This window comes from Phoxinus phoxinus (assembly GCF_949152265.1).
Source record: "Phoxinus phoxinus genome assembly, chromosome: 22".
NCBI lineage: Eukaryota > Metazoa > Chordata > Actinopteri > Cypriniformes > Leuciscidae > Phoxinus > Phoxinus phoxinus.
Genome location: NC_136897.1, coordinates 26,464,700 through 26,491,996, shown reverse-complemented (window position 1 = coordinate 26,491,996; position 27,297 = coordinate 26,464,700). Strand labels below are relative to the sequence as shown.

At 37.6% G+C, this 27,297-nt stretch overlaps 2 protein-coding genes and 1 long non-coding RNA gene across 4 annotated transcripts in view; 1 reads left to right on the top strand and 2 right to left on the bottom strand.

Moving 5' to 3' along the window:
- Window positions 1-1,381: 1,381 nt before the first annotated feature.
- errfi1a (ERBB receptor feedback inhibitor 1a) lies at window positions 1,382-9,422 on the bottom strand. Of its 2 annotated transcripts, none has more exons than XM_079596573.1 (4): window positions 9,263-9,422; window positions 5,274-5,472; window positions 5,011-5,093; window positions 1,382-4,312 (listed from the first exon to the last, which is right to left on the bottom strand). In XM_079596573.1, the coding sequence occupies exons 2-4, from the start codon at window positions 5,420-5,422 to the stop codon at window positions 3,153-3,155; spliced, it is 1,392 nt and encodes a 463-aa protein (XP_079452699.1). In that variant the 5' UTR covers window positions 5,423-5,472; window positions 9,263-9,422; the 3' UTR covers window positions 1,382-3,152. The 2 variants fall into 2 exon arrangements, with proteins under 2 accessions (XP_079452699.1, XP_079452700.1); XM_079596574.1 differs by having other exon boundaries at window positions 5,011-5,066; window positions 9,263-9,412.
- Window positions 9,423-14,364: 4,942 nt separating this feature from the next.
- The window catches only part of LOC306990148, a 40,938-nt gene continuing 28,005 nt past the window's right edge, over window positions 14,365-27,297 (bottom strand). Inside the window, exons 3-4 of the long non-coding RNA XR_013795826.1 lie at window positions 17,377-18,885; window positions 14,365-15,374 (exon numbers count right to left, since the gene is read on the bottom strand). This is a non-coding gene — a long non-coding RNA (uncharacterized lncRNA). The remainder of the gene's footprint in view (window positions 15,375-17,376; window positions 18,886-27,297) is intronic.
- Window positions 18,967-27,297, top strand: part of tas1r3 (taste receptor, type 1, member 3) — a 45,225-nt gene continuing 36,894 nt past the window's right edge. The window contains exon 1 of the mRNA XM_079596570.1: window positions 18,967-18,994. The gene's annotated coding sequence lies outside the window, so the exon portion shown is untranslated. The remainder of the gene's footprint in view (window positions 18,995-27,297) is intronic.

The window sequence follows — 27,297 nt, the reverse complement described above, 5'->3', positions numbered from 1 at the left end:
AGTCTGTAATCATCATAATTAGATGTATATAAAACAATAGAAGTCTATGGTATGTCCTCGTTTAGATAGCCAATACATGTCTCTCTCTGTGTGTGTGTGTGTGTGTGTGTGTGTGTGTGTGTGTGTGTGTGTGTGTGTGTGTGTGTGTGTGTGTGTGTGTGTGTTTTTCATAGGATTGACATGTAATAGATTTGAGTCAAGGCCATCTAAACAAGTTGTTTGCTTTTTATAGTCCTTAATGTACTGTATGTGGCTCAACCATCTTCAGTTCCTCCCTTTTGTCTGCTTTTGATCAGGCTGTGATTAATCAGGAAGCTTATCTTCCTTTAAGAGTTGAATTACTGGTTTGCAAAGAGTCATTTCCATTTCACGTGAGGTGAATCGACTTACATCACTGAAATTACTATTCTGTGTGCAATTACTGTATTTTAGTACATATTTAAAAAATTCCATAAGATTCATTGCTATGACATTTTTTTAAAGCTTAGACAGCATCAACTTCACACTGTTCAATGTTCCTTAAGAAGCCCTCAAAAGTCTAGTTATTGTGAACAAAAAACAACATTTTGAAAATTTTTGTTAGAAATAAGGCTGGAATAAAATAAAATAAAAAACTTTTTTTGGCAAACAAGGTATCGCACGCTATATTTCACTAAATTAGTCTTCTCGAAGATGTTACATGTTGTAGTCTACTAATTTTAAGGTGTGTTTTTTTTTTTGGTGCTTCTGTTCTTCTTGGAGCCTGACAGACATGGTTGCTTTCAATTGTCTTTTTATGTATAAAAAACAAATGTTGGCGAATAAGTTTATAAAAAATACTAAAGATGACTAAAATTACAAATTAAAGCTGATACAATGACCAATAAAATTCCTAAAACTTCAATAAATTCAAATGAAAACTGAAATATAAAAAGGTAAATGCATCAGAAGGTGAAAAGCGTGACTTAATTTCCTGTTATCTGAGCCAAATTTGTTAAATGAATTGGTTTTTGGACATTATAGTTGGCTCATTTCAGCCGCTTATCGTTTCATCCAAGGCTTTAGCGCCAAAACAAGACCAGAGAAACAGCATTTCCCCCAATCATCAAGGCAGAAAATACCAGTCTATGCGAGTAATTCCCAGGTTTGCTAGACAGTGCCCTGTAAAGCAGCTCCAAAGACACACATCCGTTCAAACCACAGACCTGATCCAAGATCAGTTTAAAAGTGCAAAAGACCAGTTCACCTTCCTCCTGTCTGGAGCCAGGCCAGTAGTAATGAGGCAGAGCGCAGGGGCGTGGATGTGATAAAACAGGCAAAACAGCTATATCTGTGTTCCTCCGAGATACGACATACTTCACAGAACCAAATACAACACAATATCAGATAAAAACAAACTCGATTCATAAATAAGTATTTATTTCTATTACTTTAAAGGATACAATCCACTAAGAACTATTCAGTTTGGGTAAGAGGACAATGTTAAATACTTTTACACATCACAATATACTGTTTTATCAGTGCACTTTGCTTTATATATATATATATTTTTGTATATATATACACACACATACACACAACACAGCAGAGATGTCTATTTCTTCTTGAACTTGCCTTCATTTTTAGGTAAGACTGGAAAATAAAAACAATGTAAACATTTTTTGATACAGAAACTAGTAAAATAAATGGTAAAAAAAAAAAAACATGGCATCAAATGAGTTCAAATCCCTTTGTGAGGTGGAAAGTTGTACTTGACCTCGGAGCTTCCAAACAGCATGTTTTTATAGTCTTACTTTCCTCTCTTTTTCTTTTTTTTCAAATTGCATGGAACTTGCTACATTTACTGAGTTATCACGATGGTTCTGGAAACAATATAGAATAATAAAACATCTCATTCACCAGCTGCCAGCAGCCAAAGTCTCAGGTGCCCACACCCATTGTAATCACGTCTAACAGGAATGCACGTACAGTAACAGGAAGATCAGTATGTGTGAGCTTGGCCAAACGCAACACATATGGACTTTAACTCCACATAGCTCTTAAAAATCGGTCGAAGATGCGTTTTCATTGAGGAAGTGTTAATGACTGACTGTAGGGAATGGGCAAAACATAAAGAAACACATATCAGGGGCAATTGTTTCCTCGTACGGACTTGCATGCATCAAGAGAGATTGTATTCGTTGAGTCTTTGTAATCCGTAGTTGGGTATTTAAGAACTAGAACTATAATGGGATGGGAGGTAGTACTCGAGAAAATCCTATTCCAGACAATGGCTCACAGCTTCACGTGGAGACAGCACTTTAAAAGAGGAGATAAACACATTCACAGGTTTTATAAGTATTGCTTTTTGTGCAACAAAAGAACACACTACACCTTAGCAAGAAGCCAGGGATCGGAAATACTCCGTTCATTCAGAGGGCAACATTTCAGCTGCCGTTTTAAGCAGCTTATAAAAGCAGTGCCAAAATTGGGCAAATGTAACACATTCAGCTCTCGTATCACTCACTCACACACTCAACTCAGAACAGAAAAGCAATACTTAGCCTGCTCCTATGTAACACACACTCAAGACTACAAGTTATACAGACAGGCCACATAAAAGCGCACAAAAGAGTGTCCTGACAAAAGCTGAGAGAAATATAACTAACAAATAGTGTGCATGTGTCAGATTTCATGCGTGCATGCAGTATGCAATGCAAAAAGATGGAATAACCTTCACTTAAAATGCCGGCTGCAAAAAAAGCCAGGCGGTTTTTATACTTCATATATGGTAGACGACATAAACGCACAGAAGCATTACTGACCCTATGTCCCCTTGATCAGATGAACGTTGCAAGACATAAAGAGTATCATCACTGCAATATAAAATGAGACTACAAAAATTTACAACACTGAAGTATGGAGGTACCAGACCAGCTAATACCCAACAACTGCACCATGTCATCATTTCAACACTTACATTTCACATAACAATGAAATAAAAAAACATAATTTCCGAGCTCGCTCTAAGAGAACTGTTAGAACGGTTTCCAGGTTGAGAGCAAAACAAGAGAAATCCCAGTAACTGCAATTCATACGTAACTCGCTCGAATTTACGAGCACTACAGCAAAACTGCAACAAAGCAGCGACAAAGTCTTCGGACAAACGTGTCCCAAGTGATAGCTCGCTTATTTCATACCAAGTCTATTTGGTGCGTTATTTTCCTTTTGCTTTGACAGTCCCAGTCCGAACTCGAATCGGAGGCATCCGTGCCTCGACTCGCTGTGCTGTCCGTTAAATACTTCTCATGTTTGTCCAGGTATGGTGGGCGTTGTGGCAAAAGGAAGTAGTGTGTGTTGCTGGCTTTCCTGCCGTTCTCCATGACGGGCAGAATGCATGGGGAGCCTTCGCTATTCTGTCGTTGCAAACCGCGACTGACGTATTTGGGATCCGGGGCAAAGCTCTGCGTAGGGGGCATGATCCCGTTGAGGTACATTGGGAGGCTCTTTGGGCTCGGGGTGCGGGAACTATTGCCGGGAAAAGGTTCTCTAGGGGGAACTTTGGGAGGTCGGTCATCGTCACTGTTGGCTCCCGATGAGACTTCGGCTGACCAGCGCCGGTAGTCTCCCGTTTTGATAGGTCGTGGGGGAATGGGAACTCTCGGAGGAACTTCTGGTTTATCCAGGCCTTGTGTATTCCTGTGGTGACTGGATAGTCGGAAGGAGGTGGGTTTGTTGAAGCAGCCGGCAGGGCCAGAATGGGAGCGCCTAAGCTTTCTTTGCGTACGTTCCTGCTGTCTGAGACAGTTCTGCTGCTGTTGCTGGTGGTGTTCGCGGAGCTCCTGTTCCCTCTGCTGGGTTTCCCGCTCCTGCCTCAACTTCTGTGGCTGTGGCTGTGGCTGTGGCTGTGGCTGTGGCTGTTGCGGTGGCTGTGGCTTCTGCTGGGATGTTGGACCTTCAAAATAGGCGTAGTTAATCTGTCCACAGCCCCTGAAACTCCTCCTGCTAGGCATGCCGTACCGGAAAGGAGAGTGTTTGGAGCAAGGTTCGGAAACCAGGCAGCGATTGTCATCTCCGTTGAAGAACTCTACTTCACTGTCCACAGCCTGATCCGGGGAAAGCTCAGCTGAACCGGGAATTGGGGGAAGGGGTTTGGTGACTCGGCTGGGCGTCTGTGGAGGACTGATGCGGTCGGATACGGTTAGACGTTGAAAGCAGGGAACCACTTGGTCGTTTTTGGCAGGGCTAGACGTAGAAAGGTCCGTGTGCAAGGTGAGCTGGGAAGGTCTAGGCTTTTTGGGGGGCAAGGGCTGGCCTCCTGGGCTGTTTGGTGATTGAAGATGAGTCCGCTGTTCTGTTTGAATGGAGAGATGGCAGAGAATGAGAATACAGCCGTTTTTAAGACTGAAATTAATCAATTGTTGTTTTATGCAAACTATACAAATAACCGCACTGTCAACAGTGTTAAAGATGTAGCCTTAACAATTACACTTCCCCTTAAAGCTGATGATTTTCTCCAACAGTATTACATTAAGTTATTTTACATTTGGCAGGTACTTTTATCCAAAGAGCATTTGTGAGAGTTTGTGCATTCCCTGGGAATCAAACCCGTGACCTTGGTGTTGCTAGCACACTTTAGTACACAAGTTTAAGGAATAGTTCACCAAAAATGTTCAATACAATCATTGTTTACTTCAGGTCGTTGCAAACCAATATACTAAAATAGAGGATCATTTTGAAGGACCCTCATGCAGCTCTTTCTATACACAGACTGTTCACTTCTGTCCATCTCCAAAAAGGACAAAAAATGGCAACAAAAGCAGCATAAAAGTATCACACGCACTATATTTTACTAAATTAGTCTTCTCGAAGATGTTATATGTTGTATAGTCTACTAATTTAAAGGTAGTTTTTAAACTGACAGACATGGTTGCAATCAATTGTCTTTTTATGTATTAAAAACAAAAATGTTGGAAAAAATACACCATAAAAGTTTAAGGGGGAGTAACTTTTGAGTGAACTTTTAATAATGATGAAACTTATGTTACTTACGGTCCGGTCCTGAAAATGACGGCAGCACCTGTTGCTGGGATTGATGGTTAAAATCCCTAGAAGAATCAATGGTGAAGCATAAGCTGCAAATTAAGAACAGGAAAGCTAATCAGATTGATGCACAAATCCAAGGTTCATTAACATCATAAAAACATGTTGCAGACCATTTCCTGTTTTTCTGTTCAGTCATGCAGTGCATGTCTAGGGTCTGATAAAACTAATCCATTTTCAACTCTGAAAACATGTGAAAAATTTACACTCACTTGCGTAGATCATGGTATTTCCAAGAGGGCTTAGCTCCGGCCATGCTATGCCAATGGCTGCCCCGCAGGAAAAGGCTTTGCGCGGGTAAACAGATCTCCTGGGCAGTCAAGCCTGCAGTGGACATGCTCCAGCTGCAGTCGGTTCGCATTCAGGCCAGGAAATGTTCCTCCCGCCAAGCTGGCAGCTGCTGGCCTGTACCTGAAACACAGCCATGAGAGGACAAGAGCATGAATCTCTGTAAAACCTCCTACACAGGAATTCGATTAAATGTAGTCTCGTGCTTCTCCGATTTTCTTTCTTAAAGAGAAAAGGACCTAAAGTGTAATGCAACCTATCTAGAGTTTCACAAGAGCTCTTACACTGAACTTATGATTGAAATAGGACAAAACTCAAAGGAGATCTTTCTAACATCACGTTTTTTTCTGAAATGGAGATCAAATTGAGACTATCTGAGGAAAAATGCCCTACTAATCTCTCACGTTGAGGTCTCTTCTGAAACTCAAGAGGAGACACAATGGTTTAAACTCAAAAGATCTCAATACTCAAACATTTCTAAATCAAACTGATCCACTTCCATTATATACCCTAACTCTCTACTCTTACTGTACATCAGCTATTGTCTTTTTGTGTCTATTTTCTTTTCTGTTAATGAATTTTAAGAGAAACGTCCAAGATTTACAAGTAAAATGAAGCATCTGGCAGACGCTTTTATCCAAACCGACTTATTGCATTCAAGGTACACATTTTTTATCAGGTCTTACTTTCCCTGGGAATCAAACCCATGACCTTAGTGTTGCTAGTGCCTTGCTCTACTGATTTAACTACAGGAAGATACTTAAAAAAAATAAAAATAAAGCCAAGAGCTCCATTCAGTTTCCTAACCTATGAAAGAGCAACCTTTGAGCAGTGAAATTTTCCAGTGAGATCTTACTATTAACTACAACCTTTGCCTCAAACTCCTAACTGCTTATAAATAGTAAGTAAGGTAGTTGTTAAGTTAAGGTATTGGGATGGATTAGGGGATGTAGAATATGGTCATGCAGAATAAAGCATTATGTGCTTTATAAGTACTAGACAATATCCCAGTAATATGCATGCTAATAAGCAATGAGAATTGGACCCTAAACTAAAGTGTTACCAAAAACCTAATCGAGATCACCTAGGGATCATTGCAATGGTTTTGTTGTTGTTGTGGAAAAACTGAGACATTTTGTCTAGTTGTTTATGGAGCCCAGGGCTATCAGCACACCATCCAATGCACCTCCTCCTCGCTTCCCCTCGCTTTGCAATGCAGTCAGCCATGTGCACGGGACTCCAGTCGCGCTCTTTCACAGAGGAACATTGAGCAACATTCTGCTGAGCTTCACAGCCTGTGGTATGACAAGCGCTCGGTTTGACAGGACTAAACGACATGTATGCCCCAAAAGCCTTTAGAAACCGAATGCTCTCACACAATGTCACACACATACACATACAAAACAGCCCACATTTCACTGCAAGACTCATGCTCAAAAAATACAGTTGTGCACAATTGATCAGATGAAATATTTCTCTGTAATTATGTCTGCAAGCACAATGTCATTCTGAGAGTCTCACAGAGGAAGTCTAATATCAAATTATATATGCAAATGAGTCTCAAATTTCCTGCTTTGGGAACACATCTTGTGTTTAAAGGAAATTGCATCTACTATTACTATTTAGTGTAACACTAGAGATGGTCTACAGCAGTTGCTTCTAGAGTAGAATCCAATAAAACACTTTTCACTCTTTGAGAAACCAGCTTTACACCCTTGAGAACTTGAAGAGTGATGGACATGGAGGCAAGGTTCATCCTGGTTTTAGCTTACAAACACATATCACGCTCACAAGCTATCAGATCACCAACATTACGACAGTCTTCCAGAGATAAAACAACGCATGTACCCTATTACAGAGCAATTAGCATTTTTATAGAACAATTTATTGCAGGGCTGTTTGACAAGGCAATGCATTTCTGCAGAGCCGAGTGTGATATGCAACAGGTGCATCAACAGGATCTTGCAATTTAATCAATGTTACACATTTCAAGAATAACCAATTGTACATGATGCACAGAATAACATCTATGACAAGTCAAAGAAAGCAATGCAATGCCACTTCATGATTGGGTATGTGCTTAAACCGGGACAATTGGTTCAACAGGGACGTGCATTTCTGTTGACCGTCCCTGATCCGCTGCATAAATGCAAGCAGTTATGCCTCCTGAAAGCTTTGGACCTTGGATACGGTCACTATGAGCACACAATGCAACCTGATCTGTGATAAAGAAACCCACGGGACAAGCGCTTCCTCTCACAACAGGTGCAAGACGGACAGACTTCCCAGTGTCCGGCACAGACATTTCTCAGTGCTTTCGGGAAGACAATGCCAGTGTGTTGCACAGACGTTAAGTAAACAAAGCGTGCCAAATGTTTCTCGCTGTGGCGTAAACCCCATGAAACCTCATTCAAAACACTTACAGACACACGTTTATGCATTCTACACTCTACACGCATTTAAATCTGAGATTATGGAGATATTTGGCTGCATTGTGCAAGAAATGCATCACATTTCACTCAAAGCTTACTAAGATTGTGACATTATGCTCATGACAATTAAGCACATTTATTTATTTATTTAAATTAAATCAGCATTAGGGCCACATTCAACATATACTGCAATGATACAAAAAAAAATTGCATTACAGTAAAAAAAAAAACATTTTTGCGTTTAGATGACTTGATTATTGTGAAAATCATGCCAGAATGAAAATAACATTTACACTTTACAGTAAGGTTCCATTTGTTAACATGAACTAACAATAAAAAACTATTCTACAGAATTTATTCATTTTAGTTAATAATTACAAGATTTACAAACACATTATTAAAAACAAAAATGTTATTATTATTATTATAACCAGAGCTAATACGAACAAACAATAATAGGCTGTATTGTTATTAACTAACATTAGCGATGATTAATAAATACTTTGCTCATTGTTCGTTTCTATAACATTAACTAATGGGACCTTAATGTAAAGTTATAGCAAAAATAGTATGGTTCTCAAAATAGGCTTCATTTCCTTCATGCAATAGCGTATATAATGTCTTATTTTGCAGTGAAATGTGTTCTTGACAGACTAGCATACAATGGATCTGACGGAAATACCTGAAATACTGCTTATGAACACACACACAGCACTTCAAAATAGGTTCTAATGCACATCTACTGTAATCTGTGCATAGTCAGAACACAAACACACATTACGTCCCCTTATTTTGACACACACACAAAATATTTCAAAAAGAGGTCCAATAATATAAAGTGTAAAGTCATTGTACATGGACGCAAATTACGAAATATCTGCATCCTGACACACTACCAATATGACATTGTAAGAAGGTATGAAGGAGAGACAGTCTCGCGCGTTCACACCCCGCCGCGGTTTCCAGGCAACCATACCCGATCTACCTGTCCGCTTCCGCAAACTGGCGGGATGAGTCACTTAAACTCTATCACACCTGACAAAACACACCTCACACTCACATTTCGTTCAGAAAAAAGACTGATGTTCCACGAGATGAAGCAATTTCATCTCATGTATTTAAACGTCATATATTATGACACCTGCAATGGGATTTTTTGTCAGCTGAAATTCATCAGTTTTGTTGTTATTATAATAACAAAGGCTTAAAAATCAAAAAAATTAATGAAAATATAAATTAAATAATTAATTAATAAATAAATGAATTAAATTGTTTTAGAACGGTTCCTGTGCTCCCCTCCTAACTGATCACACACTGTTTATCGGATGTCCTGTCACAGAATCAGATAATATCGTTACACACGTCACTGTCGTCATCAACACTCACTCACACGCACGCACGCACACACACACACACACACACATAGCGAGACAGACAGACAGACAGACCACAAACACTGTAGCAAACACATTAAAATGTACCTTAATCTCCTGGTAGATTCTAGGTGTCCGGTGTTAAATGTTCATAATGCCGTAATGATCCCGTTCGGTCCGTTTGAAAGCTGTACTGTATCTCTATGGATGCGCGAGGACTTTCATTACAGCGGCCGAGAGGTTCGTTAAACGGGTCTCAGTGTGCGCGGTGCTTTAAATGCTCACTGCAGTCAGAGGACGCGCAAGCCACGCCCCCTCCGGACGGGATTTAAAGACACAGTGCGCACAATGGTGTTATATATGTGAATGTCTCTGCATCATTGTTACCCTTTCTGTGTTATGTGTTTGTTTAGACTATATGGTGGTATATATATATATATATATATATATATATATATATATATATATATATAGAGTACCGGTCAAAAGTTTGGAAACAGACTGTTTTTAATGTTTTTGAAAAAAGTCTCTTGTGCTCATCAAGCCTGAATTTATTTGATCAAAATACAGAACAAAACAGTAATATTGTGAAATATTATTACAATTTAAAATAATGCTTTTCTATTTTAATATACTTATATAAATAAAAACTACTACTATTTACTATTTATATAATAACTTATACTTAAATATAATATATGTCTGTGATGCAAAGCTGCATTTTCAGCATCATTACTCCTCTTTAGTGTCACATGATCCTTCATTCTAATATGCTGATTTATTATCATTGTTCGAAACAGTTGTGCTGCTTAATTTTATTTTATAACCTGTTATACTTTTTTCAGGATTCTTTGATGAATAAAAAGCTTAAAAGAACAGCTTTTACTTAAAATATAAATGTTTTGTAACAATACACTCCCGTTCAAAAGTTTGGGATCAGTAATTTGTTTCTTTCCTTTTGTTTTGAAATAAATTCATACTTTTATTCAGCAAGGATGTGTTAAATTGATAAATAGTGCAGTAAAGACTTATTTTTTTAGAAAAGGTTTCTATTTTGAATAAAAGCAAACCTTTTTAACCTTCTATTCATCAAAGAGTCCTGGGGGGAAAGTGTAACATTAATAAATGTTTCTTGAGCAGCAAATATTAGAATGATTTCTGAAGGATCATGTGACACTGAAGACTGTATGCATGTTTATATAGCATCTTCTATTATTTACGATTGAATATCATGTATATGATTTTATATATATATATATATATATATATATACATGTGTGTGTGTGTGTGTGGTATATATATATATATATATATATATACATATATATATATATATATATATATATATATATATATATATAATCATATACATGATATTCAACCATAAATAAGATGCTACATAAACTTATCAAAATATTCAAAATCACACTTAAAAAAAAGAAAAAACAGCACACATCCACTAATATTAGCCTTATAACTAATGTTCAGTTTTTGCCAAATAGAAACTTGTCTTTGTTTTTCCCCCAAAGTAAAGCGCTATTAAAATTGAAATCCCCTTTTCCTCTCTATTATTAAAAACACAATAACTGAGTCAGAAAATAGATTATTTAGGGTTTGTTACAGAACCATAGTTTAAACAAACCTGAGTATCCGAAATATTAAAACCTGATAACCATAAAGTAGGCCTATATAAAAAAATGTGGCTTTGAGGCAGACATCACAGCAAATAAACATTAGATACCTAAAACCAGACAGACTGCTAACATGACATGACAGTCCAGAGTCCCTGGAGTCACGAAGACTTATTTAAACAGACAGACAAGACCAAACAAGAACCTCAGTGAGACGTGCAAAGAGAGGCATTTAATGCACAGAATGAAGAAAATACGGGATCACGGGCCCGGTGAATCCACACAGATTGAGACAGACGTAAAGGTGGCTCCATTGCTGATAAGACAGCAAACACTGCGATGTTTTACTGCTACATTATATTTACCCGCCTGTCGAGATGGAGCCCGTATCGTCTGCAGGCTCGAGGGATATTGGTGATGTCTCTTCATTATGGTCTGTATAGATAACAGCTGTTGTATATCATATAACACACATCTGATTCAGTCTTATCCAGATGCCTGTGTGGACGTGAGATGAATAGATCTGATCGTGTTTGTGTGCATGTTTACAGCAGACTTCAATCGGGGTGCAGGTCGGTTGTGCGCAGATGATAGAAAATCTTGCTTATCAACTTGGAAGAACAGTTCTCATACCTTTTGTTCACTCTAAAAAATGCTGGGATGTTTCAACCCAATTTTGGGTCAAATATGGACAAACCCAAACGTTGGGTTAAAAATGTAATTAAAAAATGTAACCCAACGGCTGGGTTTGTCCATATTCGACCCAAAATTGGGTTGAAACAACCCAGCATTTTTAAGAGTGTTGTTGATGTCAAAAGCTGGTTGGTGTCCAATAAAAAACTACTGCAGTTGGGGGCAAATAGTGTTATTTTTGTTTTATTACTTAGCTTTCATTATTATAATTTTAGTTTTCATGTTAATTTTAGTTCATTAGTATTGTTTAGTTTATTAGTATACACTCTAAAAAATGCTGGGTTGTTTCAACCCAATTTTGGGTAAAATATGGACAAACCAAGCCACTGGGTTAAATTTTTCAATTACATTTTTAACCCAACATTTGGGTTTGTCCATATTTTACCCAAAATTGGGTTGAAACAACCCAGCATTTTTTAGAGTGAGAAATTCACGTTTTTTTGTTTAGGCTACACATGCAAAGGCAATTTCAAAAACGTGCACTTTGAATCCCATTTTCAAAAGTTAGCATTTTCAGGCCCTTAAAACGCTGTTGGCATGTAAATGAGCAGCCAAAACACATATAAAGTTTTCCATTTTTGGTTGAAAACAGTGTCGTGTAAACGGCCCGTTATAGTTATAGTTTTTGTTTATTTACAGTTAATCATTTTAGTGCTTCAACTTATTTGTTTATTGCCAATTAAGGAAACGTTTTTTATTTTCAATTAGTTTAAGTTTTTCAACTTATATTTATAAGGTTTTATTTCAGATTTATTTTAATTACCAGAAATGTTTTAGATAACGATAATAACCCTGGTACAAGATGAGTGACATTCCCTCATCCTCAAAAAACATGAAAACTTCTTGAGATAAGAGGACATGCAACCCAGAATACATTAAATACAAGCTAAAATTAGGACAAACATGTTTTCATGGGGTTTTTCTATTACTTTTTTGTCTAACAAGCTGCTTTGGTTTAGTCTGTATGAACCCACCACTAAATACCACAAATATTTTAAAAGTGTTGAATAAAATCTGGCAGCTCACTAATAAGGCTACTTTAACTTGTATACTGAGAGTGAAGCTTTGCATGCGGTCAAACACAATGCCACACAACAAAAAAAAACTCAAAGTGCTAAACAAACAGAGCCGAGAGGCAGGAATGCAGCAGGAACAAAATGTGCTTGTTACAGTGTTGCAAATCTCCGTGTCTGGCCTTGGCCCCCCAAACCCAACAAGCTTATCATCCGATATTTGGCCGTGGATGAGCCGACTCGCTTTAATCCCCTTATAATTTCAAGAACATTCCACACATTCCAGCGGACCAGTTGTGGCCAGCAGGAGAGCGAATGAACTGTCGATATTTGACATGGTGCTAGTGGTGATTCACAGAATGGTGAACGTGCATGCATGAATTGATGCACTTGTTAAGTTTGTGAGTGTACATACGGGTCCATAACAACATGGTTTGTATTTAATTGTGAATCTGTGCACATGTGCATTCAATGCAAAGGTTCGTGTAGCTAACAGCATTGCATGTAGCCATACGCATTAGAAGCTGTTATTTGCATTTGTCTATACATTAACCCAGCTAAGCTAAGTCAGAGTTTGTCCATCCGAAATTGCTTTCCTACAGGATGCATTGACACATGAATAAAAGTCGACTGTGTCATGCGATGCACCTCGCTTTGCAATCAGGTGTGTAGACAGAACTGAACTGATCCGAGCTCAGATTGCCTTCTGTTGATAGAAACACGGCCATGAACTTTCCTCCGTTGCCAGATCCCTCCCAACTCCCGCTTCTCATACATACACACACACACATACCACGAACACACACTCCACTGTTGATATGATGTCATCGTATGCACACATAGGAAGTGCCTTATAAAGTCAGGCAGCTCTGCACCTTTGGAGCAGAAAGAGTCACTTGCAGGCTTGAAGGAACACCAGCTTGAAATGTTTAAACAATAACATCACAGTAAGGTTGGCTAAGGAACCGCGAACAAGGCAAACATGGCTTTATAATAACTTTAAATGGATAAATTCAGATTTATTTTATTTTTTTTCAGTTTACATCTTAAAGGTACACTACGTAACTTTTTTTGTTCAGTTAACAAAATTTAAAAGAGTCAATGCGTCATCAATCCTTCTTGCAAAACATGTTTTTGTCTTACCCTGGTTCACGATGGTAAGCCTATAAACTTGTTTATATTTTAGAGCTGCCTGGATGGTTTTGGCGGGAAATTTCATACATAACGTCCCTCGCCGGTGCGTGTCTCGTCATATCCGTAAACAGTTCTCAGTTACTAGTAGTGACGATTCTGTCTGACCAATCAGTGATCTGCAGTGTTTTCACGTCACATTTAGTATCGTTACGGTACGCTTGGAACCTCAACAGAGGTGGAACCATTTAAAGCGGGCCGAACCGAACCGTACCGTACCATGCAGTGGAAAAGCGCCATATGATGGTTAAACTTTGCATTTACCTGCCGAGGGACAAAGGATGAAAATAAGCCAGTGTTGGCTAAATCTTGCACATTTTACATATTGTTAAGTAGTATTAATGTATATTGTCCCTGATTAAATAAATAAGTAAAAAAAAAAAAAAAATTTAATCCCTGAATCACATTTCGAACCGTGGCGCCTGGTCCGTACGGATCACGTATCAACTACGATCCCTATACTTGATATCGCACATCCCGCTGATGAGCACATCGCGATATCGATGCTAAAACGGTAAATCCTGCAGCCCTAATTTGAAATGTTGTAAAAGCGATGCAGAGAAGAGATGGCATTTTTATTACTCAACAGGTGAGTAAGGTATTTTATTGAACCATAAATTGCCATATGTATTGAGTTCATTGTAAAGCGTTATCTTTTGTGAAGGGTCATATTCATCCGCACAGTCACACAGAACAGAAACACAACTAAAACAATGTTCTTCCACAAAATACATGCAGTTTCTTTTTTTTTTACAGCTATAAAGGGCCAAAAGTAACATTATGTATTTTTAACAAGCTGAAAAAGATTAAGCTTAAAGACAACAATTTTGCTCTCATAATGCAACAGATTGCTGAGTGAAAGAAGATATTCAACGAGAAAAAAAGGAAGTTATTATACAATTATTACATTTTTATGAAAGATTGCAATCGTGGGTTTCTTTGGAATAATATGCAATGACAAAGACTCACAAAAAGACTAGAACCGTGTGATAAGAAAATAAAGATTCGATTTTGATGACATGCTGACTTTAAAATGTGGTTTGAAGCTAGAAGCTTCTGTTTGTACTCTATTCCAGATCTCTGAATCTGATTCAATTCTCCGTATTAAAGAAAAATCACAAATTAGATCTCTCATAAATCTTCTCGACAGCAATGAGCTGAAGTGGAGAGCATTTCTCACATTTTTCTTCTGAGAAAAAGACGCATATAGTTATCTCCAGTGTCTCCTCTAGAGTTTCAAAAGATGAGTCAATGAGTCAAAGTCTTCTCAGATTTTTCAAATCTTAAATCAGAGATCTCGTTTTCTTTCTCATGAAACAACCTGAGTGCACATTCATTTCATAGCTCTTTCCTCTTATTGTTTAGCTCTATTTCTCCCAATGAAACACCTATACAACTAAATAAATCATTTAAAGAGAATCCAATTCTCTTGAGATTTAAAAGAGCAACACACTGGACCTATTCAAACCATCTCCGTATGTACAGAAGGTTTTTACCCCGGAGGAGATGGGCTCTCTTTACAAAACCACATGTGTGACATGCTGGCATATTGTCATGGAGTTCCTCATGGAAAGGGTGTGCCATCATGAGGGAAAGGGGTGAATCATCATTCATGAGGTTACCAGGTTAAGGCCTGCGCCTGTTGATGTAATCTCACTTTGCACATTCCCAAAGACCGGATCAAAGTTCAACCTGAAGATAAGGAGAGAAGCCAACGAATTGAGCTCCTCATGTGAGATGGATAAAAATCATGCAAGCGGTTTTAGAGTTTATTATACCAAAAAAAAAGTCAGGTCGGTGACCTTCATCACCTACAGTAACCCTAAGAATTAAACTTTTTGTACTACAGACTTACTGTTAAGTTTATGCTACACATGATGCAGCGGTGAGATAAGTAATCTTACGATTTTCATCTTGTGGATGATAAAACGGACAAAAAAAATCCCATATACTTACAGGTATAAGGAGGGACTTGAGCCAGAATGCAATAAACATTTTCAAACAGTATCTTATGGATGTTTACTGGCAAAACAACACCTAGAAACCACAAAGAAAACCCTACACTAAAACAAATAACTCACTCTAAAAAATGCTGGGTTGTTTCAACCCAATTTTGGGTCAAATATGGACAAACCCAAACGTTGGGTTAAAAATGTAATTTAAAAATGTAACCCAGCGGCTGGGTTTGTCGATATTTGACTCAAAATTGGGTTTAAAAACCCAACATTTTTTAGAGTAATTTTAATGGTAAAAGACTGTAAAGTACCGTAAAGTGTAAAAACATGTTAATTGGTAAATGTAAGTTCCCATATACAGTAAAAATCGCAAGAGTTCTAATGGGATTATTATTAATGCTCTGGCAACCAAAAAACACCAGTTAGTGCCAATAAGTTTTGCACATGGATACACCATTTTTTTAAAGCATTTTCTCTAGAAATTACAAAAATGTATTCTTTTCCCCAACACGGTCTACTATGAAGCTGGAAAACTTTCTTTTATTTGAGTGAGAGCAAACATTTGATTGATTATGCGTAAAAATGGATACATAAACGTTACATGTTGGACAAGCTGTGCCTCTAACATGTGGCCTGGTTTACACAGTCAAACTATAACAAATGTTTGATTACGATGATGATGATGATAGCGCCAGGCGGTCTGATTTAAATTTGTTTAGTCAATATTGTAAGGACGTTAGCGTGACAGACATGCTCATGCACAACTCACACATTTTCATATTACAACACCGACAATGATTGCAGAAACCTTACTCAACCTTTTCTTCCACCCACGGCGAAAATTAATCATTTTCTCACAAGCAATTAATAGGGTCGCTTCCTGGAAATGATCTTTCAGACACATTGGTGTGTAGCTCAGTGATAAAGCGAAGTGTGGGGGTTTTGTTTAGTTCCGTCTGTTTGTTTTTTTCATTTAAGACGAGTGCTGCACTCGTTCAAGCAAAGGTCAGGAATCAATAGTAAAGGGGCGGAGCTGTGCTTGTTCAAGCGAGGGTGTGTTTGCTCGGTTTACAAAATACTGCTTTCTGACTTGCTGGCAGCCACATCATGTGTTATGACATAAAGAGGGACTTAAAAGTGTGAGCCGTGTCATTTATCTTACTCTTTTTCTTTCTTTGCTCTTGCTCTGTCACTTTGACATGCTTCCCCAGCAAGCAATAGCCGTCTCGATTAACTATAGACCCGATATAGTCCGGCTGAGTAACACACTTCTAGCCAAAATAACCTTGAATTTGGTTACATGTCGTTTTTGCCCATAACTTGCGAGATGTATGATATTCCATCATGAAAGCAAAGTCAACAGTGATTACAAGGTGTTTGGTTTCATTTCTTCACTCATTTCATTTCTTTGTTATCTAACTGATGACTAGTCTATTCTTGGGCGATGGTTCAGCAGTCTATTCAATGTTCACTGACAGCCCTTGTTTTAGCCTAGACGTCTGAGCTGTATTTGGACGGGTATTAGACGTCTTTAAACGCAACATTGCTTGTTGGGTCTAATGTTAGAGTGCATCACATTTGCAACTTACAAATAGTTTTACATTGGTTTTGAGTGGTGCAAAACTCGTCTAGGGATGCTCGGCATCTTTAGTGAATCTCCCTTGACAATATCCAAAACCTAAAGACGGTCTTTATGAAAATGACACACTGGCAGGATCATCTGTCTCACATGTGCTCACCTCCCACGTTTCCTCACATCTTCTGTCTGTCTCTCTTAGACGGTGTCTCCACATCAGACAGAGTCATAGAGAGGAAGACTATAAAATCCAGCAACTGCGGTCTAATGAGGAATGTAAGTCTCCTTTATTCCTGTTTTAGGGCCAAATAAAAACAAAGAAGGAACACTATTAAGCTTTTAATTAGTGGTGCTTGCTAAGTCAAGTCAAATCAACTTCATGTACATAGCGCTTTTAACAATAGATTGTTTCAAAGCAGCTTTACATTGATAATTGTTTTGGCTTTACAGTATAAAGATATGGTCCAGCTAAAGTTAGTTTTGATTGATTCATTTCCATTTTAAAGTTCATTAGTTATTAACTTGGGGGCCGCTAACACAAGACCGTTTTAACTGAAAACTTGTAATGTGTTCTGGCCGTTAATTTGCACGACAACAGTGTTTGTGGCAAAACTTAAATCCAGCAGTGCAGGAGTTTTTGGATGATTGATTCAGTGCTTAAATCCTATTGTTCTATATTTAGATCTTTAATTCATGTTTAAATATGTTTTACACACTGTGGCTAGTTTTAAACCATATTAAATTAACACAAAATATACTTTGGGATCTTTTTGTATTAGATTTTTTTTATTATGCAAACCAAAGTTTTTTTTTTTGTGTGTGTATGTGTGTTTTCTAACTTTTTTTCTAAGAGATCATGGCAGATGAAGAAGTCTGCAACAGAGGCAAACAAATCTAGTTTATAATCCAGTCTCAAAGTCTCTTTTGTTCACAAAGGCTGCATTAATTTTATCAAAAATATTATTACCATTTAAATTAGCGGTTTTCTATGTGAATACATTTAAAAATGTAATTTATTCATGTGATCAAAGCTGAATTTTCAGCATCATTACTCCAGTCTTCAGTGTCACATGATACTTCAGAAATAATTTTAATATGATGATTTGCTGCTCAAGAAACATTTCTGATTATTATGAATGTTGAAGTTTTGCTGCTTCACTTTTTTGAGCAAACAGTGATACATTTTTTCCCCAGACAAACAGAACAGCATTTAATAGAAATCTTTAGTAACATAAATGCCTTTACTGTCACTTTTGATCAAGTTAATGCATCCTGTTCCTTAAAAAAATGTCTTACATCAAGATTTTAAATCATATACTGTATATAAATGGTATATTCCTGTATATATACAGGAAGAGAAGAGCACACGACAATCATTTTGCTTGCACCACACATCATCAATGTGTCAGAACATGAGTCAGAATACTGGAGAGATTTTGCTTTCATTTATCTGCAAACCACAGGTTTATGTTGAAACGGTTAACATCCAGCATCCTGGCATGGGGGCGATGGAGATTCCAGGTTCTTGCTGTGTTTCCTGCAGTCGTCTTTAGAAGTCAAGATCACGCTTCATTAATGCAGCAATCAGTTTGAGTAACGTGAGAGCCGACGGATGAGGGAGTCACTGGTTTCTCTCTGCTGGTTTCCTGTTCCGGAGGGCCTCAGGGACACACTGGAGAAACATAAAGACCCATACACACTGCTAATAAAGATTTCAGATGTCCGGCCCGGAGGGAAACGACCGGGGTTGGTTGTGTATACTAACTACTATGAAATGCAAGGTGAGTTTTCACAATAATACGGCTGTGATTCACTGGGTGTACATCACAACACCATTGTGCCATTGACAGCACTTGGAAAATGTGTCTCCTGAAATGTAACCTTATAAGGAATTCAGCCAATAGACAAAATACAGGTGTGACTTGGTGATGCAATCGCCTTTAACAAAAGTGAAACACATTGACATGACATCATTGTGAACATTTTAAAGTGTTAAAAGGAAATTTATCAAACTCACTGGCTGACTAATGAGGAATGGAAGTGCACTACAAAAAATATTTTCTGTCTTCGTAGTTTTGTTTTCCATTAACTCAAGAAAGGTTTGAAGAAAAATGACTTATTGTTTTAAGTTTTGTTTTCTGAAAAATTAGTTTATGCTTAAAAACAAGAAAAAATATCTGCCAAATATTATTTTGGTTTCACCTTGAATTAAGTTTATTTTTTCTGACCCCACTGGCAGATTTCTCGTTTTAAGCATGAATGTGATTTTTGACACATTTTGATAAATTTTTCAGAAAATTTCAAGTAAATGCATCTTGATTTAAGAATGCTTCAATAATAGAAACTGAAAATACTGAGGAAGAAAAATTTTTTTGCAGTGTGGTAGCCTAACTGTTCCTTAAACCTAATAGGCATAAAAAGGCAAGTACTACCTATCTCTTACAAAACCATAGCCAACAACATACATTAATTCCTGACAACACAGCCACCCACACATGAGAACAACTTAATGAGGCCCTGTACCAGCCCCCAGGGCTCACGACTTTACTTTTCCCAGCTTCTAACACAAAGTGTCCATGCGAACGCATCTGATCTGGTCTAAATGATATGCATATAGGGGAGTTTAAATGCACAGTCTCGAATGAAGCCTTATCGTACAAGTCGAACTAACAGCCGAACTAAACTGAACTACTAAACAAGCAGCCACAGTAGAGCTTGTGTTTATTCAGACAGGCACCTTTGAACAGAGCACTGTGCTTAAAGTATGCTGGAGTCGTCACACCCACCTTCAAAAGATTCGTCAAACTTATGTTTAAGCTTTGCTTCAGTAAAATGCAAAGATTAAAAAAGAAAATGTTTGTAAAACTCACCATGCATATTTAAAAACTCAGGAGATGAAGCCTTCCGAGAAAGCATGCATGCTAACGCCTGTTGCCATTCAGAGTTACATGACATGAGAGAATGGTCTTGCACAAATACAATGCGGCTCTCAAAAGAGAAACTGAAGAAATTTACCATCTTAGCAACTCATTAAGAAAATGATGTAGCGAATGCATTCTGGTCTACAGTTCTAAATCGGTCATGTTCTGGTTTTACGTAACACTAACCTTAATGAGACGTGTTATAAAACCAGACGATGCACACCGACTCTTATGAATGAAAGAGCAGTTCATACAGAAACTACAAAATGCCTGCTAACAAAAAAAAAAAAAAAAAAAAAAAGTTTGTGATCTGGTACTCTTATCAAACACGGTCTGACTAGTAAGTCATTTAAATGTAATTGTTTAATGCACTAAGCAACGCTGATTGCGATAATATAGCCTATGTTTAGCATGCTAAGCAGAGATAATGGTGTCGTAAAGGTGTGCTGTCACTGAGGAAGGATGTTTTACTGGACGTGAGGCTCTTGTAGGACTAATAAATTACAGCGAGACCTGAAGGTCTTTTCCGGGCTCCTGCAAACCTTTAACCCTCCAAAGGGCCAGTAGTCCACAGCGGGAGGTAAAGGTTGGGAATGGTGCTCACATAATGGGCTTTGGGTGTTTGAAGGTGTGTTTAAATGCTCACATGCTAGAGCTCATCTAACCAACACACACACACAAGCGCACACACGCACGCACGCACGCACACACACACACACAAAAACTCTTTACAGCCCCCTTGCCACGTGGCGCAAAATGACTATAGGAGCTGTTCATTATATTTAACATTTCATGAATTTATCAAACTGCAAAATGCTTATATATTATATATTACATACAATGATTTATATAGTTGTCATCCACAGGTTAGCAGACAACTAATTCTTTACATTTCCTGAATAAAATTAGTGAATAAAAAACTAGGGTGTTGCTTATAGACCAAGTAAAAAAAAAAAAGAAGTTCATCCTTGATACTGTATCTGTGTGATATTCTGGTATCTGACTATAACACGGGTTCATCATTCAATGTAATGTTAATGTTTCCTGGGTGATGGATTAGAAAATAAACAGCATGCTTTAACGAGAGACACAACATGAAGAATCATTCACGTCTGTAGCGCACATGGTGCAGGATGGGTTAAAAAAACTGTTTAAAAACATATGGTTAGGGGTATGTTAGGCGAGGATGAGCAATAGGAATAGTCATGCATGCCTTAGCAAACACCACTAATTAGAAACACCAACATGGTTTCCACAAAAATATTAAGCAGAAATGAAAGCAGCAAATCAGCACATTAGAATGATTTCTAAAGGAATCACCGGGATAAGGATATGTTTACATGACAACGATGTACTAAACGGTATGCGTTTTTCGGATACAGACGACAACGGTTTCAAAATAATCTCCTTCACACGGATCCACGAAAACAACTAAAATGTTATATTCTGCTGCCAGGCCAGTGGTTGGCAATGTCACTTTGTAAAGAAACACTATGCGCCTATAGACTGAACACATAATACACATGCAAATAACGTCACCGTTTTCACAAATTTGTGTTTTTTGTTGTTTACATAGAGATGATAACGGTAGGGTTGAAACTCAATTTCAAAAGCTTGCGTTTTCAGGCCGCCAAAAGGCAGTTGTCGGATAAAAGAACGGCCAAAACGCATACAAAGTTATCTGTTTTTAGTTGAAAATGGTGTCATGTAATTGGCCCCAGAATTAAATTTTTCTATTTGAATATATTGTAAATAGTGCTTTTAAAAGGAACACGCCGACTTTTTGGGACTTTAGCTTATTCACCGTATCCCCCAGAGATAGATAAGTCCATACATACCCTTCTCATCTCCGTGCGTGCCGTAACTCTGTCTGACGCACCCACCGCTAGCCTAGCTTAGCACAAAGACTGGAGGTAAATGGCTCCAGCTAGCGTACTGCTCCCAATAAGTGACAAAATACCACCAACATTTTCCTATTTACATGTTGTGATTTGAATAGTCACAAATACAATACAATACAATAAATGTTGGCGCTATTTTGTCACTTATTGGGAGCAGTATGCTAGCTGGAGCCATTTACCTCCAGTCTTTATGCTAAGCTAGGCTAGCGGTGTGTGTGTATCAGACATAGTTACGGCACGCACGGAGATGAGAAGGGTATGCATAGACTTATCTAACTCTGGGGGATACGGTGAATAAGGTAAAGTCTCAAAAAGTCGGCGTGTTCCTTTAAATTGAAATAATATTTCACAAGGTTTTTACTGTATTTTGATCAAATAAATGCAACCTTTGTGAGCATTAGATACTTCTTTAAAAATATATAGAAAAAAAATCTACAGACCCCAAACTATTTCATATACTACCTATTTAGATACTCGAAGTGGAGAAATTACAAAAATAATGGTAAAATTGTCAAGCTCTGATGTTCTGTTCATCCAACTCAAACAGGAGGAGGCCGCTTTGACCTCACACTTTATAATTTTTGGCAGAGTAACTGAGGAGCATGCAACAGTGATTTCATGGGATGATGGCATTAGTGCATGTACACACTCCACACGCAGCACACACCCTGACCTCTAACTCACATTCCCCACCACACACACATTTATTTATCTAATGACTGCATATCATAGACTTCTTGTTTATATATAAAGCTAATCATGAATAAACCACTAACATAAAGTCTTCTTATTATTAAAAACATTATTTTCTATATTTGTGAACCATTTTTCTAATTAAAGGGATGGTTCACCCCTCAAAATGATAATTTATATATACTACTTTGTTTATATAGTGGTTTATACAATACAGATACAAAAGAGCTTCACAGAAATAAACAGGAAAATAACAGAATCAAATGAGACTAATTCTAATTCTTTAAAATAACAAAAGTGTCATTATTCAGTTCAGTGTTGATTCTGTTCAGTTCAATACGCATGTAAAGTTCATCAATCATGAAACCAGTTGAAGTCAGCTGTACGCAGCTCTGCAGAAGACAATAGTGTCATTATTCAGCTCAAGATCAGTTCAACAACAGTGTCGATGTTGCAAAATTTGTCAATTATAAAACATTAAATTCAGCTTTTATTGAATCTGATACCAAAAAAACATAGAAATTTGTAACGACATAAGGATAAATTATTGAATTTTCATTTATGGTGAACTATCACTTTAAGGACATCCTCTCAGATTCTCACAGAGACAATTCTTCCCCAAACAATAGCTAAGAAAACCCACACACACCATCCTCTGGATATCTTAAAGGGGTCATGACATGGTTTTTTAAATTTTATTATTATGTTCCCTTAGGTGCAATTATAGTATTACTATAGTTTTTTTTTACAAAAAACTTTTAAAATGTAGTGATTTATGACCTTTTCCCACCCTGTTTCTCATCATCTGATTCAAACAGTCTGTTTTGGGGTGTTTCCCCTTTAAGAGTTCAGTGTTAACGCCCACTGTTATGATTGGCTAACGTCAGTGCCTATGCATCAATTATTAACGGATTCGGCGCAACTGTTTAATAGCGGGTGATGCATGCGAAGCGATGGCTCTTGCAATGATAAAACCTTATTATGTTTGAGCCGGAATCAGAGGAAAATGAACCATCACCACAACAACGAAGACTGGATCATCCCGTGTCCACATGGAAAGTGAAACAGGCCATCTTTGAAGATGCAGCATTGATAAAGGCAACATTTTTAATTTTCTATCACATGTAGGCCTACTAGAAAGGCAACATATTTTCAAGATTCTCTTATACTAATGTGTTTATATTAGCCAGTGATAAAAAGTAAGTTTGCGTCGTCGTTGTTGAGCCCAGAATAGTCGGCACGGACTTATTTTTGAGCAACAGTTTTCTGGCAAAGCCAGCATCATATTGGGATTTTTTCTCAAAACAGTCATCCTTAAAATGTATAGAACAAACGCTTAAACTAACACTGCCGTGACTGAGACGACTGGAGACGACATTTTCCCTGACGTCTGGATCTTTCGGCAGCGTATTCAAAGATGTTGTTTGTGCACAGCCAGGAACAGCACATCTGCGGTGTCGTAATTTCCCTGTACACAGACCCACTCGCTGTCCGTCGACTGAACACTTGTGAGGCGCGCGGGGCGACAACGATACGAAATGAGCGTAGTTGTCTTGCGCTTAAAGCGTAGTTGTCTTGCGCTTAAAGCGTAGTTGTCTTGCGCTTAAAGCGTAGTTGTCTTGCGCTTAAAGCGTAGTTGTCTTGCGCTTAAAGCGTAGTTGTCTTGCGCTTAAAGCGTAGTTGTCTTGTGCTGGAGGCGGTCGTATGCAAACGCTGGTACGTCAATTCGCACCGTGACGTCACTTCTTACCATGGATCCAGAACGAGCTGTATTTAGAGCTTGATTAAATAAATGATTCGTTTATAATGGGGAGAACGTCTTAAGCTATGAAACTTGCAGGACGTTTTAACGGTACAAAGACCTCTTATATACCAAAAGATCAAGGCAAATTTGGTTTCTCATGTCATGACCCCTTTAAAGTTATTATACAAGCGAACTGTGTAAGCTGCATAATGACTTTCCCATCCAAGGCATATTTCATTTTAGGTTAAATGTCACTATATGCTTTTTCAAGGCTGCATTTATAGTAAGATGAGAATTTTGCATCACCTCTCATATTGCTTATTTCTCTTTTCGGCTGGTGTATTTTTAAGATCAAACGCAACAGCCTCTGGAAAAACACTCTCCCGTTTGCTTCAAATCTGAACTCCAAGACAAACACTGCATGCTAATTTACTCTCCAACCTTCTAATTATGGAAAGGGCAATGTCTGATAATGCATACGAGCAGCTTAACATGTGCGGACATTCTGGTCATGGAGGGACATATGTGTTCTTGCCATTATAATAACGTATGTGTGTGTAAATGTGCGAGTACAGGCACATAAATGCCTTTGACACTCGGAGTGGGTGGATTGTGGGTTGTGAGAGCTCATGAGGAAAAGTCCCAATGCACGAGTTAAAAGTGCCATGTGTGCCTCCTTGACATTGACATTTCAACATAAACACTGACACCTCATCAATCCAAATAACAGGAGACCGGAGGTGAGCACCAGAACATGTGTGCATGAGTCACAGCCTTGCAAACCCTCCCTGGACCCACATATGGACATCAAGCATCTGTCTCACGCTTCATTTTGGGACAGAAAACAAGATGGCGTAGAGCTGGCCGGTATATGTATACAGGTAAAGCTCGGAGTATGGTGCAAAAGTTCATTTATTTCAGTAATTCAACAAACTAATATATTACTGTATATAGACTCATTACATGCAATGTGAGATATTTCAAGCCTTTCTTTGTTATAATTTTGATGATTATGGCTTATGAAAACCTTTTTACAATATTCTAATTTTGAATTTGAGGTTTTCATAAGCCACAATCATCAAAATTATAACAAATAAACGCTTGAAATATCTCACAATGCATGTAATGAATCTATATAATATATTAGTTTCACCTTTTAAGTTGAATTACTGAAATAAATGCACTTTTGCACCATATTCTTATTTTTCCAGTTTCACCTGTATATGTGTGCAGGGCTCAGAATCAGAAAAGATTCTGCTATACCATTTATAACAAAGATTATTTAGGCTATATTTTAAAGGGAATGAAAATTTAAGTAAAAGTCATATTTTACTCTCCAGACCTGTAAAAAAAAGAAGATATTTTGAAGAAAAGTTGATGGGTCCCATTGACTTCCATAGCATTTTTTTTCCCCATACGGTCAATGGGACCCATCAACTTTTCTTCAAAATATCTTCTTTTGTGTTCAGCAGCAGAAAGAAATTCATACAGGTTTGGAATTTAAAATTTTGGGTGAATTACCCCTGTATGGGATAATCTGTATGGGTCCGTTTGTTGTTTCTAAGTGATGAATAATGTGAAGAATCTGTTTTTACACTGATTAATTACACATTAATTTGTTATATAAATAATCTGGTCTTTTGGTTTGTGTCCAACAAATTCCAAATGATACATAAAAACATAAAAATGTATGTACTGTATCTTTTATTTTTGAAATATTTGATTAATTGGATTATCGCATTATCCGAATGATACAGTTATCTTTATGATGTAAAAAATTGTAAATATTGAACGTTTTTTATTCGTAATAAAGTTTGTTTAAGCATGTTGGCAATGCATATATTGTACGTATCAGCATCTATTCAAATAAAATTAATATTTTTATACCTGTAAATGTTACATATTAACACCTACATGCAGAGACAATTCTCCCCGAACAATAGAAAACCCACACACACCATCCTCTGGATATCTAAAGTTATTATAAGCGAACTGTATAAACTGCATAATGACTTCCCCATCCAAGGCACATTTCATTTTAGGTTAAATGTCAAAAATATTTAAAGTTTTTTAGCTGTAAATTCATAATAAAATTTGTTTAAGCATGTTGGCAATACATATATTGTACGTATCAGCATCCAAATAAAATGAACTTTTTTTTTTACCTGTAAATGTTACATATTAACACCTACATATAAAAAACATCATGATACTTTTTTGTAAGTGGCAGAAGCATCAGTAATCCCCGTGTAAGACCGCAGGCTTGTTCCCCACACAAACTCACAAAAGATTTCAAAGACACATTTCAATTTCACCCCATTAAGAGCGCGGTTAATGTGGCTTCGGGTCTCTGGTGTCATTCGTATACAAAATGACACTTTGTTTATAGCAAGACTGCAAAATCATGATGAAAACATCTGTGTTATACCTCCCTTAACAAGAACAAGAGCAGTCCTATTTATCAGACATAAGCAGGAGGGCCGACCTGACTGAGGAAGTGGCCGACGTGTTTACATTTCTGTCTTTCTGAGACACGGAGCCAAAGTTTCCCACGCACCAGAGACGTCTTTCACCAACACACACTACGCTCCTAAACTTATCTTGATTAAAATATCGAATGTAAAACTGCAAATGAAAACAAGCTTGTCTTCAATCAAAATGTCAAAATTTTCATTTTAATGCTATTATTTGGCCAACACCTGCAGAACACCATAACTTAAGTCAATTGATTATTTGACAATATCAATTCTTAAACTAAACGTGTTATTGTGAGGGCACTAATATTTCTCCTCAATAACCTTTGGAAAAAGCAGGCTAACCGTATG